Source organism: Haliotis cracherodii, unplaced genomic scaffold (genome assembly GCF_022045235.1).
Source record: "Haliotis cracherodii isolate W230 unplaced genomic scaffold, xgHalCrac1.p SCAF_6, whole genome shotgun sequence".
Classification (NCBI taxonomy): Eukaryota; Metazoa; Mollusca; class Gastropoda; order Lepetellida; family Haliotidae; genus Haliotis; species Haliotis cracherodii.
This window is the reverse complement of record NW_027266319.1, coordinates 48,970,676-48,985,140: the sequence shown is the minus strand read 5'-3', so window position 1 is coordinate 48,985,140 and position 14,465 is coordinate 48,970,676. Positions and strand designations below refer to the sequence as shown.

The 14,465-nt window shown below is 39.7% G+C and overlaps 2 protein-coding genes across 2 annotated transcripts in view; one reads left to right on the top strand and one right to left on the bottom strand.

Moving 5' to 3' along the window:
* The window catches only part of LOC139444908 (structural maintenance of chromosomes protein 1A-like), a 37,698-nt gene extending 37,055 nt beyond the window's left edge, over positions 1 to 643 (bottom strand). Inside the window, exon 1 of the mRNA XM_071225913.1 lies at positions 392 to 643. Coding sequence (XP_071082014.1) covers positions 392 to 503 — 112 coding nt within the window. The 5' untranslated portion in view covers positions 504 to 643. The remainder of the gene's footprint in view (positions 1 to 391) is intronic.
* A 255-nt stretch (positions 644 to 898) lies between these two features.
* Positions 899 to 6,638, top strand: LOC139445043 (RIB43A-like with coiled-coils protein 2). Its single transcript, XM_071226105.1, has 5 exons — positions 899 to 1,085; positions 2,198 to 2,279; positions 4,262 to 4,725; positions 5,052 to 5,279; positions 5,649 to 6,638. Exons 1-5 carry the CDS (start codon positions 969 to 971, stop codon positions 5,895 to 5,897), a joined length of 1,140 nt encoding a protein of 379 aa, XP_071082206.1. The 5' UTR covers positions 899 to 968; the 3' UTR covers positions 5,898 to 6,638.
* Positions 6,639 to 14,465: the final 7,827 nt, after the last annotated feature.

Genomic DNA, 14,465 nt, shown 5'->3' with positions numbered 1-14,465 from the left:
ACCTATTCTACCCCGGATCTTCACGGATCTGCGGTGTTGTGAACCAAAAGTGGGAGGGGACAATTCGATGATCTCCAGCATCGCTGGTTGCTAATTTTATCGATCAAATAATCTAAAAAGCCAATAAGCAAACTAATGATGATATATCACAAACGCACCTCTTATTAGAACATGTTCACAACATTCTAGGTCAAAAGATCTCAAATCACAACTGACTACTCGGTGAAAACAATGTTTGTTTACATCATGTCAAAGTGATTGTTCTTCGTACATTCCCATGAAATGGGCAAAATCGGGTGTCTATAATTAACAGAGAAGTGCATTGTCAATTTGCAATCGATTAAGAACGAAATTTATAATTGAGACGCAAACAACAGGTACGATCACAAACCTGATCCATTTGGTCCAATGATTGCACTGAACCGCTTGAAGGGACCGATGCGTTGTAATCCCTTATAGGACTTGAAATTATCCGCTTCAATGTATTTCAGGAATCCAGGCATTTTTATTGTGATGGTAGGAAGCCACCGAATATGAGATTATCTGCAATCGCAGCTAGTATTTATGTGTAGAAGTCAAAATGTAAACAAAGTCATCCAAAAGTACGCCATTATCATGGACGACAAATTTTAGCGCGAATAGATGGCGCTTCGTACGAGATAATCGAACATTCTCGCGAGACCAGCATTAATGAATCGGGTTTGTTTGATTCGTTAAAAATATTGTATTTTGTATATTAAAGGAAACAAGTAAATTAAAATCCAAAATAATTATCGAACAATTTGGCGAATAAACGCAGCATATATCACGTTCACGTTTTTCGCGTCTCTTTACAATTATTTATTTTTAGCCAATGAAAAGCCCTCTTTGCCTGCCTAACAACGCCATAAACTTAGCAACAAGCGAGAGGTCTTGTCAGATGTTGTGAATATTTGCCCGGAGGAAGGTCGTCGAAATCTTCAACAAAAATGTACAAACTAGACCTGCCTGTTGATTATAAGGAGGCATCAGCCATAGAAAGACGGCGAAATGTTGAAGAGCAACGTAAATCCAGAATATTCAATGCCCGAGTTAGGACCATTGGGGTAAGAATGTCTAGCCTTCAGTTTTCTTACAAAATGGCATGTGCACTAGGGAATAGTCATGTTTATTTTGCTCGTGTCTTTTTTCACATCACATTAATCAAGACAACATTACACATTTTGGTTACAGTCAACAGTATTTTCGAAACTAACATATGTGTTTTGCGACTTAGGCAAGTGTTTTTATTATTTGTTTTCAAAATTTCACCTCGAACAGACGGATCTGAACAGACTAAGCAAAACATACTTTCAGAGAGTTTATATCTGTGTTACCTTGGTAAGTGGTCCCAGGATAACCCTATATCATAGGTCACACCAATCATCCGAATGAAATAAATCAAGGCATGTTCACAAAAATTGATATTGAGCTGCATATGTCAAAATACCTTTAAAGTTTAAACAGATCTTGATACATAGGACACATCAGATCCGTTGAATTCCTTAACAGTTGTTTTGAATAGGCCTAGTAGGGTTGGGACGGGTAACTCGGGTACCCTTGTCGGGTTGGTACTCAGTAGGACCCACAGGACTACCCGGACCTGTGGTTAGTCATGTAATATATTGTTTAATGACAAAAAATATCTAGAACTCTATGGTTACACTACAAGTCACTAATGTTCACATTTCTTTCTGATTATGCACCCATTCCTTCTGACTTTTCATATGGTTGAATAAAGATATAACTTAAGTCATCTTCAGTGTATGCGTGGCCAGATAGTTTGATACATGTATCTAAATATGTTTCGCAAATGCTGTGGTAAAAGAAAAATATTCCCAATCGGACATTTTGTATCTCTTGAGACCCGGGTAGGGTCGGGTACTAGGGGTGTGGGTACCCGGGTAGTAAATTTGGACTCGTCCCAGCCCTATTGATTAAGTATACAAATCTGTGATATTAGCCACTAGTCCGAATCCTGAGTCTAGCAAATCTTCTGGTCCAGTAAGAACAGCTTTATATAGTGGTCCATTTACGAACACTAGAATATGCTGAAAATAATGCTAAATGGCTTTGGCACAGACTGTGGACAAATTGATTCATTTTTTTCCATTTTTTATGCTGTGTTCTATCACAAGGTTTATAAGAATCTCAGCCACTTTTAAATGTTCCATGACAGATTGACCCACAGGCTCTCGAGCAACAGGCCCGTGATAAACAGGAGCAGGAAGAGTATGAACGAAGAAGGCATGAAGCATTTGGTGAGGCTTGTTTCCTTTACAATGTACATGATGTATTAGACATGGGCATACAACATCCCCTCATCTCATTCCTCTCTACTATTATCTGTTCCTTGTGTTACATGGGACTATTATGGCTATGGGATAAGGTGTGACAAAACGTTCTGCCAATTTGTTCACGTGATGTTGGTTGTAGATCCCCAAATGTGCTGTCAGTTTCTGTTTTTGAACTGATGTCCAAATTTAAAGTTCACATTTTTTTAAAAATAATGTGGACATTTGGAGGAAAGTGATGTAACGATGAACAAGTGTGCATATTTGCAAACTTTTAAAACATCTTCCCCCTAGGTAACAGCTGATGTGAGTCATCATAACAGAACACCAATGAGTACTCCAGTTCAGAATAGGCCCTCAGCACCCAGAAATGTGTCACAATAGTGTGGAGTCGTTGTCACTGGTTTATCTTGGACAGACTTTATTATTTACAGGCTGCCACGATATGACTGTGATGTTGCTGTCTATGGCATCAAACAACATTTTATCACTCACCTGATTATCCCAAACTAGTTGTCACATATCTGCCTGAGGCAAGGGCATAATCTGACTATAAAAGTCCAGTTTCCACCCTTGCTGAACTAGGCTGGAATTTCCAGGCTCAATCCTAGCGCCACCAGTGGTTATTATGTGTTATGTCCCTTCTTTGTTCCTCCTATTGACCAATCAGATTCAACCTCTCATATCACTTGCATTTTCTTCAAACAAAAGGGTGGCACCCAGTCAAGATGAGGCCTGATCAATAATGTAATAAAACAGGTCTTACTATGTAAAGTGCATCAAATCATTTGAGCACCTCAATTAAAAACATGAAAAGATTTTGCAAGATATCTGTCAACGCCCAGTTGGTGCTTAGCAAGTCTTGCAGTTGACCATAGTCTGCATGTAGATCCATGTTTACAAACCGGATGTCTTGTTCGTTATGCAATTTTGATTGGACTATACATAAACTCACTAGTCCAGCCAAAATGTAACTCTGGAATTCCAGCCTAGTTTAGCAAGGGTGGAAACTGGACTTTTATAGTCAGTCCTTGCCTCAGGAGGATGGTATTGACAGGTTTTGAGCTGTCAACTTATTTGTCAACAAATTATTTCCTAATACCTGTGATTCAGCTGAATAACAGGGACAGTGACTACAGGACATCCTGCAGCACTGTTTTGGTACTTCTCACTGAGAAATGTGACCTTGCTTAATGCAGATTGACTACTTCATGCCTATTGTGTTAACTGTAAGCAAAGTGTCAAGTAGCAACATGACATCATATCCATGCATTATTACAAGTAATTACCTTGACACCATGTTGATTGCAGAAGATTTGGTGTGATGTTGATACTAAACTCAAAATCGTCATGATTGTGCTCATAAATGAAGTGTCTTTTAAAAACAAACATTGAATTGGTGAGAGGCCCATGTCTTGTGGCAATCAGAATCCTTCAATTGTCTGAAGTGTCTGAAATCCAGAAGAACAAAATAATATCTATACTTTGCATTTCCTATACTGTGCAATAAACATTATGAAATGAAAGAGGCTTTAACTCTTGATTTGCCCTGTGAAGATCCGGTGTAGAATAGGACTTCAGCAGCCCATGCTTGTGACTCACAGGATTGGGTGGTCAAGCAAGCTAACTTTGCTTGTCATGGGATCCCAATTGCGTGGGTTGATGCTCATGACATCAATCACTGGATTGCCTAGTCCAGACTTGATTATATACAGACTGCCGTCAAATAGATGGAATATTTCTGAGTGTGGTGGTAAACAACAAACAAACAACTCTTGTTTTACATTTTCCACAACTGCATTGGATGCTTAAACTAAGGATGTCAATCATTGGATCGTCTGGTCCAGACTCGATTATTTACAGACCACCGTCATATAGCTGGGATATTTCTAAAAGCAGCGTTAAACCATACTCACTCACTATTATTGAAACTGTTTGGATCATTTCAGCCTCTGATGCTGTCCGCAACGATCTGATTGCACAGCTGCTTGAACAAAGACAGGAGCAGGATATCCGGGAGCTCAACAAGGCAGAGAATGATTTCAGAGCATTACACCAGCAGCCAGGAAACCGACGAGAGTGGGATTTGTACGACCCAGAGGCGCTGAAGAAAGATAAACCTGCCCGTGTGTGCGATGATGACCCTAGGTGTGGCATCTCCAGCATTCAGAAGTTTGATGGCGAGGATCTGAACAACAAGGCTAGGAACAAGTTCCAGCAGGAACAGCTACGTGAGTGGCATACACAGCAAATGAATGAGAGAGACCAAGCCAAGCACAATCAGGATATGGCAGACAGACTGTATGAGCTGAAGATGCGTGAACTGGACCAGAGAGCCATGGAGCTGCAGGACGCAGAGGAACAGTGCCGTAGAGCTATCAACCATGCTACAAAGGACTTTAATGCTGCACTTGTAAGTAGGGGGTACTGATATATGAAACTATCAATGTATTGCAATTGTTTGCCATGATATTGTATTACATCAATAGTGATTAAAAAATGCTGATGGTTTTGTCAAGAATATGCATAACATGGGTGGGTTTGTAATTTTGTATTTAAATCATATTTATGCAAATCTTTATTTATATGTGAGACAAAGATTAAATTCCTTCAAAAGTTTGTTTACATCTTTCAAACTATTTCTCATCGCAATGTAACTTTCTCAAACTAAAAACAAATATAGCAAGTTGATGGAATCCTTTTGATAATCAGACAGTGACTTATCATTGTAATTTCCAGGATCGTGACAGGAAAGAGAAGGAGGCTCTGTCTCGTCAGCAGCAACTTGATGACAACGCCACAGAGATCGCCAACCACATATATGGGGACATCCTGACAGAGAACCCCTCTGTAGCTCAGAGTGCATTCGGCCCCCATCGCGTGATCCCCGACCGGTGGAAGGGCATGTCCCCTGCACAGTTGGAGGCGATACGCAAACAACAGGACCTCCAGAGGATGGAGCAAGATGTAAGCTTATAATTCTCTGAACTTGTAATGTTAGGGCTCGGTATTCATAAGTAGATCATTACTACAAAAGGAATTGTCATAAAAGTATTCCCCAAATACAATCAAGTCCCATTAATAAGACATTGATGGTTGCATATGATTAACGAGTATGTCAGATAAACGAAATTAAGTAGTATCGACGTTTGTGATCGAAAATCGGACAGCTTCGCGATAGATAACGATTCAAACACGTAATTAAAAAATAAATATTCATATTGTTATGTTACAGAGTTGGCAGAATATGTTTTCTAATCATGCAACCTCAAAGTTTAGCACACAAAAAAATACCTGAGACGTAAGAAGTTTCACTTATGATCTTTGTTCTTCCAGCGTCTTAAGCAAGAAGAGCAACTAAAAGACAAGGAATGGGAACGCCAGCAAGTGGCTAATGCTCGTGCAGCGCTGCTGCTAGAACGTGAGATGGCACGGAAGAAGCAGGATATGGACAGGCAGATGGCTGACGAGAATCGGCGCTTGTCTCAGGAGCAGAAGGCCCACAAGGACTACCTCTACAAGGAAGTGTACACCAACCCTCCCACAGCTGCCTACTTCATGCAGTTCAACACCACCACCCGATAGACAGACGTTTCATCACATTTCATTGCAATTATACTCATTTGCTTCTCGCATCACCCTCCAGTTATTTTGGATTATTTTAACTTCTTTGAAATTTCTATGGTTTGGGGATTGATGACCACGCTGCTGTAAAGGTGATATTTAATATGTGAATTTTGTAGAATATTTGGTTTACAGAATTTGTGAAATTGATCTTTTTAAAATGAACTTGTTGCGGACAATCTAGGTTTTGTTGATATTCAGTACTCTGCTGCGTAAGGGATTGTCCAAGGCACACATGCTTTATTGATGTCTTTGATTTTAACTGTTGAAATGTCATGACCAAGCATGTCAACATGCAAAATATATTTTAAACTGAAATCAAGAACTTTGACGTGAGGATGTTTTAATGAGATTGTTGGGAGTTTTTATGCTCATGATTGACCTTTTTTTTTATTCAGTTTTAAGAATGAAAATAATGTTTAAGCCAGTTGTTTTGACAAGTCAGCAAAAGACCTCAACATCTTCATCTGTTGCATTCCATGAAGAAGTCGAAATGTGCATCCTGAAGTACTTGTATAATAATGTTATTTGTATTTATCTGTAAATAGACTAAAGCTTGCAAGTGTACAGGTTTTGTGTGTCAGTCCGTCCAGAATATTATGACAAGCAAAAGCTTACTTTCTTTTTTTCACAATTGTAAAACTAATAGTCTCTGACTGTACGAATAAATTCACATGACATTGTTAGCTCTGTGTTTGTTGTTAATACTGCTGCATCCAAACAGTTCCTGTTTCACTGTTTGAAGGGGGTTGGCTGATCAGGACTTTACCTGCTCAGAAGCTGCAGCAGCTGTCAGTCAAAAAATCTGAAATTGGAATTAAATATTTCCCAATTCATGTCATTGTTTGTTGTAACACCGCACACAGCAATATGACAGCGATCTGTAAATAATCAATTCTGGACCAGACAATCCAGTGATTGACATGAGCATCGATCTATGCAATTGGGATACGATGACATGCATCATTCTAACCCGGATCTTCAGGAGTTTCATGTCATAGCAGAGGTGATTTCACTGATAACAGGACCAATAAAAGAGAACATGTTTTATTTCTTAATTGTTCCACTGAATGTAATGTTAACTGGAGAAAATCCCAATGTCAAAAGCATGGTTTGCCCGGATCTTCAGGGGTCTCTTCTCAAAGATTATTGGGGCAATTCTATTACTTACAGGCAAATCATGTTGCCAACCTGTGGTCAAATCTGTATGATATTAATCAATTTGCTAGACAAGTAAAACTGGAATATACGTGTGAAAAATATAATTCCATGTGCAGAAAAATAAACTTCATGTATACATGTACAAAGAATTCCAGACAGTGGAACATTGATGTTTGACTTTCTTCAACCCAATCCAGTCAAGATATTTTATTGTACTAACTCCGGCCCATATACAGAACAAGAATACAAAGTTTCAGTGAGTACAACCCAGCTATAGAGATATGCTGTATAAATACATTTGTGCCGATGAGGAGCCGATTATGTTACAAAGTGATGTCACAATGCAATACTGCTGACGTCGACACAGCGCATGGTGAACAAAAAGGGTTTACCTAAGAATAGTTTTATCATCCTTAGAGTTTAACAGATATTTACATGAATACAAATTTTGTAATGAAGGTTGAATATATGCTTCCGTAACCTGTACAAACATATAAATTGATGACTTCATGAGCATCGATCCACGCAACTAGGATACAATGACATGCATCAACTAAGTCAGCAAGCCTGAACACCCGATCCGGTAGTCGACTCTTACGACAAGCACAGTCGCCTGTAATCCAGTCTGGAGGCCCGTGAAGTCCCGGGGTAGAATAGGTCTTCAGCAACCCATGCATGCTGTAAAAGGTGATAATGCAGACCGCCGTCATATAGCTGGATTATTGCTGAGTGCGGCGTTAAACAACAAAACAAACAAAATCCAGTCTGGACCGCACAAACCAGTGATTGATCTTATGAGTGACGATTCACGCCGAGGTCTGATGACACACAATAAACCAAGCCTGACCACCAGATCCATTAAGTTGCAAATTCTAACCCGAATCCCCACCGGGCAAAATGGTATTTGTACTTAAGAGTGTTTCAGATTTTATACGGAACGTTTTTTCGGGTGCTCAATCTCAATGCAAAAGTCAAACTCTCCCCGTTGCACACTGAGTACATCCATAAAGATGGGCGCTATGGCAATCCATTCCAGTCAGTTAAAGAGTGACAGTGTTGAGAAATATCCCGTGTCGAACCAGGACATTACAACATCGTAAATACAATGAACACATATAGTAAACATATTGTTTCGGATCATACTAAATTGATATCAATGCTGTAATGATTCATATATGTTCATGAATTCGCAGAGCCAGATCGCGCCTGTCAAGAAGTACTTTCAAAGTCATTTAAAGAAAATGTTTGTCTGCTAACTCAAAGTACATTATCACAATGTCTGTATGAGAGCAACCTAACAATGAAGCCAACTGTACGGAAGTTGCAATGATTGTTCACGCAAGGTACTAGCAAATTTCAACGTCTAGACCTAGACTGGAAATGGCCGTTGAACAGAGGACTTTTCAAAGTGAGTTAGATTTATCGCCGCCTTTGACATTAATACAACCATATGTGGAGACGCCATTAATGGGCTTCACACTGTGTACCCATGTTGGGAATCGAACCCGGTCTTTCGCCTTGACGAACCAACGCTTTTAACCACAGGGCTACCCGACCGACCTACTTACTCTTCAATGTTGGCTTTGTCGTTACGACTTAGGCAAACCAGAGACCTATTTTATGGTCTCTGGACAAATGTGTATCAAGACAAGTTTGAGGCCTTGTTTATTTCACCCAGATGATCGCGAGCATTGTCACGTGATGTCATGGGAACGAGTTAAACCAATCACGGCTCGCTTCCGTTGCACGAGTTTTTCATGCGCGTTAATTCCAGACGCCGCGAATGAAAGCAGACGAGGAATATTTGACAACTGCATGTCAAATTAATTGCAACAATCTGTGAGATTAGATTGTTAACCGGCATGAACATGAGCTTGCAGACAGTATTGATGTTTCTACTATTTACACACTACAATGACGGTTTCGGGAAAAGACAATTTGTGATGTTCATTATGAATGCTACCCAAGAAGAAGCGAATTTTCACCGTGATTTCTTGGCCTGTTCTGGTGCACGAGAAAAAAGGTAAAAAAACAAGGTAAGTGGAGGAATATATGATTAACCAATCTGTTTGTAGTTGAAAATTTCGGAACAGCAGTGGGGGATATTAGTAAGAATGTATTTGCTGCTGTTTGCATCACTAATAATGACGGTGGAGTAGCCCCGTGGCTGAAGAGTTCACGCCCACATGCACATGAAGCTCACCCTTGTTTGTTTCCTCCCGTGATATTGAATATTGCTAAAAGCGGTGTATCACCATACTCACTCACAGATATACAAGACCTGGCCAAGTTTGTTTGGCAAGTAAAATTCTGAGAAGAATGCTCGTAAAGATCCGGGGTAGAATAGGCCTTCATAACCATGCTTGCCGTAAAAGGCGACGTGTATGCTTGTCGTACAAGGCGACTAACGGGATCGGGTGGTCACGTTCGCAGCATTGTTTGATGCATGACATCTATCCCAATTGCGTGGATTGATGCTCATGATATCAGTCACTGGATAGTCTGGTCCAGACTCGATTATTTACAGACCGCCGTAATAGAGATGTAATATTGTTGAGTGCGGCGTTAAACAACAAATCAACCAAACCAAATCTGAGAAGAATGCATGTGAGGATCGCAGTAGAGGTAACACATTTATGAAGTTATAAATGGACCAAACTGAATAAGTATATGCCCATAAACTCACGTGAGATTTCATTCCACACATCTTTGAATCCATCATACAGTAAGGTTCTTATTGAGTTTCAAGCGCGTTTAATGACGAATTGCGGCGTTCAGTTCTATATATATTATATAGTTTGTGGTAGGTTGTTTGGTAAGGATCAATGAGAAAAGTGCGTTAACACGTCCGAAGGTTTATCATTCATTAGTAATGAGCAAAACATGAAATAGCTACAAATTAGCTTTTACCCTACATTATTTTTGACATTAGGTTGTTTGGTAATGATCAATGAGAAGTGTTACAACGGCTGAAGATTTATCATTCATTAGTAGGCTGCAAAATATAAAATAGCTACAATCGCGTTTTACGACTGACACCGACCTTTATACTACACTACTTTGACATGTCAGAGCTTATTGTGTAAAATTAATCAAATATTATTAAAGGTGAAGTATCATGTGCTGAGTGGATATTAAAATCAGGTGTCACCTATTTGTTGTATCAAGAGTCAACGTGCAAGCTGCATTGTCTTCCGTGCCTATTTATGAACAATTATAAGATAATACATAGCTTTCCTTTAGGACCTTTTTTAATTCTGTAGATTTCAAACACACACAAAACAGATATTTACATATCCCATGTTCACAGTTAGCTTATTCATTAACCGAATGCTTTATGAAACATGTTTAGGCTCTGATATTTCTTAGAAAGTGATGCTCGTGGAAGACATTTTGAATGTAACAGAGTGTATATTATATGATGGTCGGGTGGATATATTGCGAGGCATCCTTAATAATTTGAGTGTTGAGAGTTAAAAGTAAACGTCTTCTGTACCCCGCCACAGCTATGAGTAAACCTAAATTTCAGTTCATATGTTGCACGGCATTAATACAAGTCAAAATAAATATTAACTACGCACGATGTGACCTATAATAAGCATGTACTGGTGGTGTGTGCACTTTCAAACGGTGTTTCGATGGAGTTTGGTTTATTCCATAAGTTACAACCCGATTCTTCGAAAAACAGAATGGTATCTGTTACTCTAATTCAGACACTGGCTCTAGTACGTTAATACCTACTCCCGTCCAATCATGGGCAGAGAAGTGGCGATTATGTTTTATGTGAATCCATCTTTTTAACTATCGCATGCCAATAGAACAGATAAACATGTTGCAAACCATGACTACGTCGACATGGAGAAATAAACACTCAACAAAGTAAACAACAATACTAATCTAACAATATTGTATAAGATACTAGTAAATGATAGATATACATATGCACTTATAGAAATCTTCAATACAGTTGAATATCGATCTTTCACTTCAGTCATGCAGCTTGGATTCCTCTGTTTGAAGGCGACAACGTTAAGTATCAATGTACCTCACTGTGTGGCTATGCTAGGTGCCTTACGTGACCTATGGTTAAGTTAAGTTAAGTTATATTTTCTTCAAGAAATCCTTATTACCCCGACTGCTTAAAAACATGACAAATTAATAAACAATGATGTTTTCGCTAATGACTGAAAACATGAAATTCATTTTCCCATTGCTCTAGCGTAGTATTGCGGTTGGTGTTGATACGACCGTAATATACAACACATACCGTGCTGTGCAAAATCAATGGTTGTTTTTTTTCTCTAAGGGCGAGAAATCTCTGTTTCTGAACATAGTGTACCTTGCGTGTAGCATAATAGGGACCACATGTGGGAAGTTGTCACCGTAACACCAATCCTCTGGTATATTGATAATAACATGAGATCCAACTTATATCAGCTTTTCGATAAACTATTGCTGTCACTAGCAACATCAGTTGCCGCTTAAAAAAACATAAACCAAAGCGGACTCAATAGTAATATCATCATATTAACCCCTAACGAGTCATAAATAACAAGAGACGTACGTGTGTGCAGTTTAGGAAACAGATGTTGGGTCTAAACATTAACTGGCACATCAGGCTACTCAGGTGATTCCTCATTCATTCAATCGATCTTCATCACCTTGATGATACATATACCTACAGGCAATACAGTAATATTATCTCGGCAGATTATTTTAAGGTACCAATGGTACATTAACCCCATACACATTGGATAGCCACGATATTTGAAAAAAAATATGTTATACCTAGACGACCGAGGTGCCTGGACATGGGTTTCACATTGCAACTGTCCGTAGTCACGTGGGCTCCATTCTAAGAAAGCTATGTTATGCTGGACTGTCCCTGTGAAGAATGTGGTCAGTAGATATAGGGGTGTATTTTGCGGGTCAGATGTTTCCGAGTAGCGGGGAAAGTATAACCTTCCGCATTCATGGTGAAGTGTAAGAATGAGTTGCGGGTGCTGTCCACACCCAATGATACCCCAGTTACCGTAGAAAGGCAGTTGTAGTGTCAGCTGAGGTCGTCTGGAAGCTTCATCTCATGTAATTACAGATTTGTAGATGAGGTATAGACAATTATGGTTGTAAATCTCTTTTTGTCAATCCAATATACACAGTACTGTTAGTGCAAAGACAGTGAAGTCTCTTTTAAACTCAAAATTTTACTCTGTATCAGAAGTTCAAAACTTTATATTTCTCTTTAAAACACCGCTGGTGGTCAGCAAGTATGACCGCCCGATCCTATTAGTCGCCTCTTTCGACAAGCAGAGTTACCATGCTTACGGCAAGAATGGGTTGCTGAAGACCTATTCTACCCTGGATCTTCACGGGTCTAATTTTAGTAGTTATACGATGGGTGTTCATTAAAGATTTCCCCTAAACCACTTAGGGTTATCATATTTGGTTGAAATTTCACATGTGTAATGATACATGTATCTATAGGTTATGTCTGAATTTGCAGCACCGAACTATTAATCTTACCACTTTTACTGGTGTTATGATCGAGTAGGGTGTGACAATGGAGCCAGTAGAATACAGAGCAGTGATTAGGTTTTTATATTTGAAAGGTCGCACATCAAAAGAAACTTTCGATGAAATGAAAGCAACTTATGGGGAAGATGCCCCATCATATGACGTTGTTAAACACTGGCATCGCCAGTTCAAGTGTGGTCGGACATCTGTGGAAACAGCTGCCATTCCTGGTCGCCCCTATTCAGCCATTGATGAGGACACTATCCATCAAGTGGAGACCGCCATTTTGGCAGACCGATGTATAACTGTTCGCAAGTTAGCACAAGATGTCAAGATCAGTGTAGGGTCTGTGGAAAAAATCATCCATGACAATTTGAACATGCATAAGGCGTCTGCACGATGGGTTCCCAGGTTGCTCACACCTTTCCAAAAGCAGGAACGAGTCAATTGCTCAAAGGATCTTTTGGACATGTGCCCAAAAAAACCAGGCAAACTTTTTTGACAGACTTATCACACATGATGAAACATGGGTCCATCACTATGATCCTGAGACTAAAGTTCAGTCGATGCAATGGAAGCACGTGGAGTCACCATCCCCAAAGAAGGCACTTGTCCAACCCTCTGCAGGCAAGGTCATGCTCACGGGACCAGCACAGAGTAGTGATGATGGATTTCTTGGCAAAGGGTACCACAATTACAGGAGCTTATTATGCTTCACTGCTGCGGGAATTGCGGGACGCTATCAAGCTTAAGAGGCGTGGCATGCTGGCCAAGGGTGTCCGTCTCCTGCAAGACAATGCTCCAGTACACAACTCTCATGTTGCCCAGACAGAAGCGCGGTCCTGTGGCTATGAAATCCTTCCACATCCTCCTTACTCTCCTGACCTTGCACCATCTGACTTCCACCTCTTTCCAACCATGAAGTCATTTTTGAAGGGAAAACGTTTCACAAATGATGAAAGACTGATTTCTGAAGTCAAGTCCTGGTTTGAGATGCAAAATGAGGGCTTTTACAAGCGAGGTCTCCATAGTTGCATAAACCGATGAGAGAAGTGTGTAACTCTTGATGAATTCTATGTGGAGAAAGACTAATACCTATGCCAAGTTTCATTCCACTAGGTCCATCGGAAGTGGGTCAGGGGAAATCTTTAATGAACACCTCTCGTATGTCTTAAAATGTGGTATGAAATCGCAGTTGGGCACAGTAATTAATTCCTGAGAGAAGGAAGTTGTTAATAAATTTAGAGTGATTACCACTCGAACTAGCTAAAATATCGCTTCTCCATTTTTGATATAATACATCCTTTAGCACCCCTTCAAGAGTTATGACAATCAATCGTTATGAAAATATTGAGGTACGAGAAATACTTCGGCCATGCCGCATACAGTTATTAAGTAACTGCCCTATACAGTTGAGCAAAGGGTACAAAGTCGAGTTGCATCACGATCATTAGGTTGCATAACACGTTAGACGTTTTTTCCGAGTTAACTTTCTATTGCAATTTAATGCCAATACTTGGTCATTCTCTTTGAAGTTTGGATACTTATATGTACTCTCCCCAGTTTGCCATATACCATGAAGATTTTAGCCCAGAGACAAGATAAATAAACTTAAACTGTACTCTCCCTATAACGTTAGAACACCCAAACCCCCGCATACAGTAGCATAGGTGAAATTATCACATCACAAACCTCTAATCAGACAATCGATTGGGATGTTAATAGTTCTTGCTTTTTTCAGTAAACAACACGAAGTCCTTTTAGCATCCCTAAACGAAGTTTGAACTGCGTGTGCAAGTATTCAAATGTTTTAAATGAAATTTGATGTCGAGATAAACATACGAGTCCATCGTT

Bases quoted from the DNA above. Each gene is read 5' to 3' on its own strand.
- LOC139445043 (XM_071226105.1), top strand. From the start codon at position 969: ATGTACAAACTAGACCTGCCTGTTGATTATAAGGAGGCATCAGCCATA. The intron at 1,086-2,197 runs GTAAGAATGTCT...GTTCCATGACAG, and splicing joins CCCGAGTTAGGACCATTGGG to ATTGACCCACAGGCTCTCGA. The intron at 5,280-5,648 runs GTAAGCTTATAA...TTGTTCTTCCAG, and splicing joins TCCAGAGGATGGAGCAAGAT to CGTCTTAAGCAAGAAGAGCA.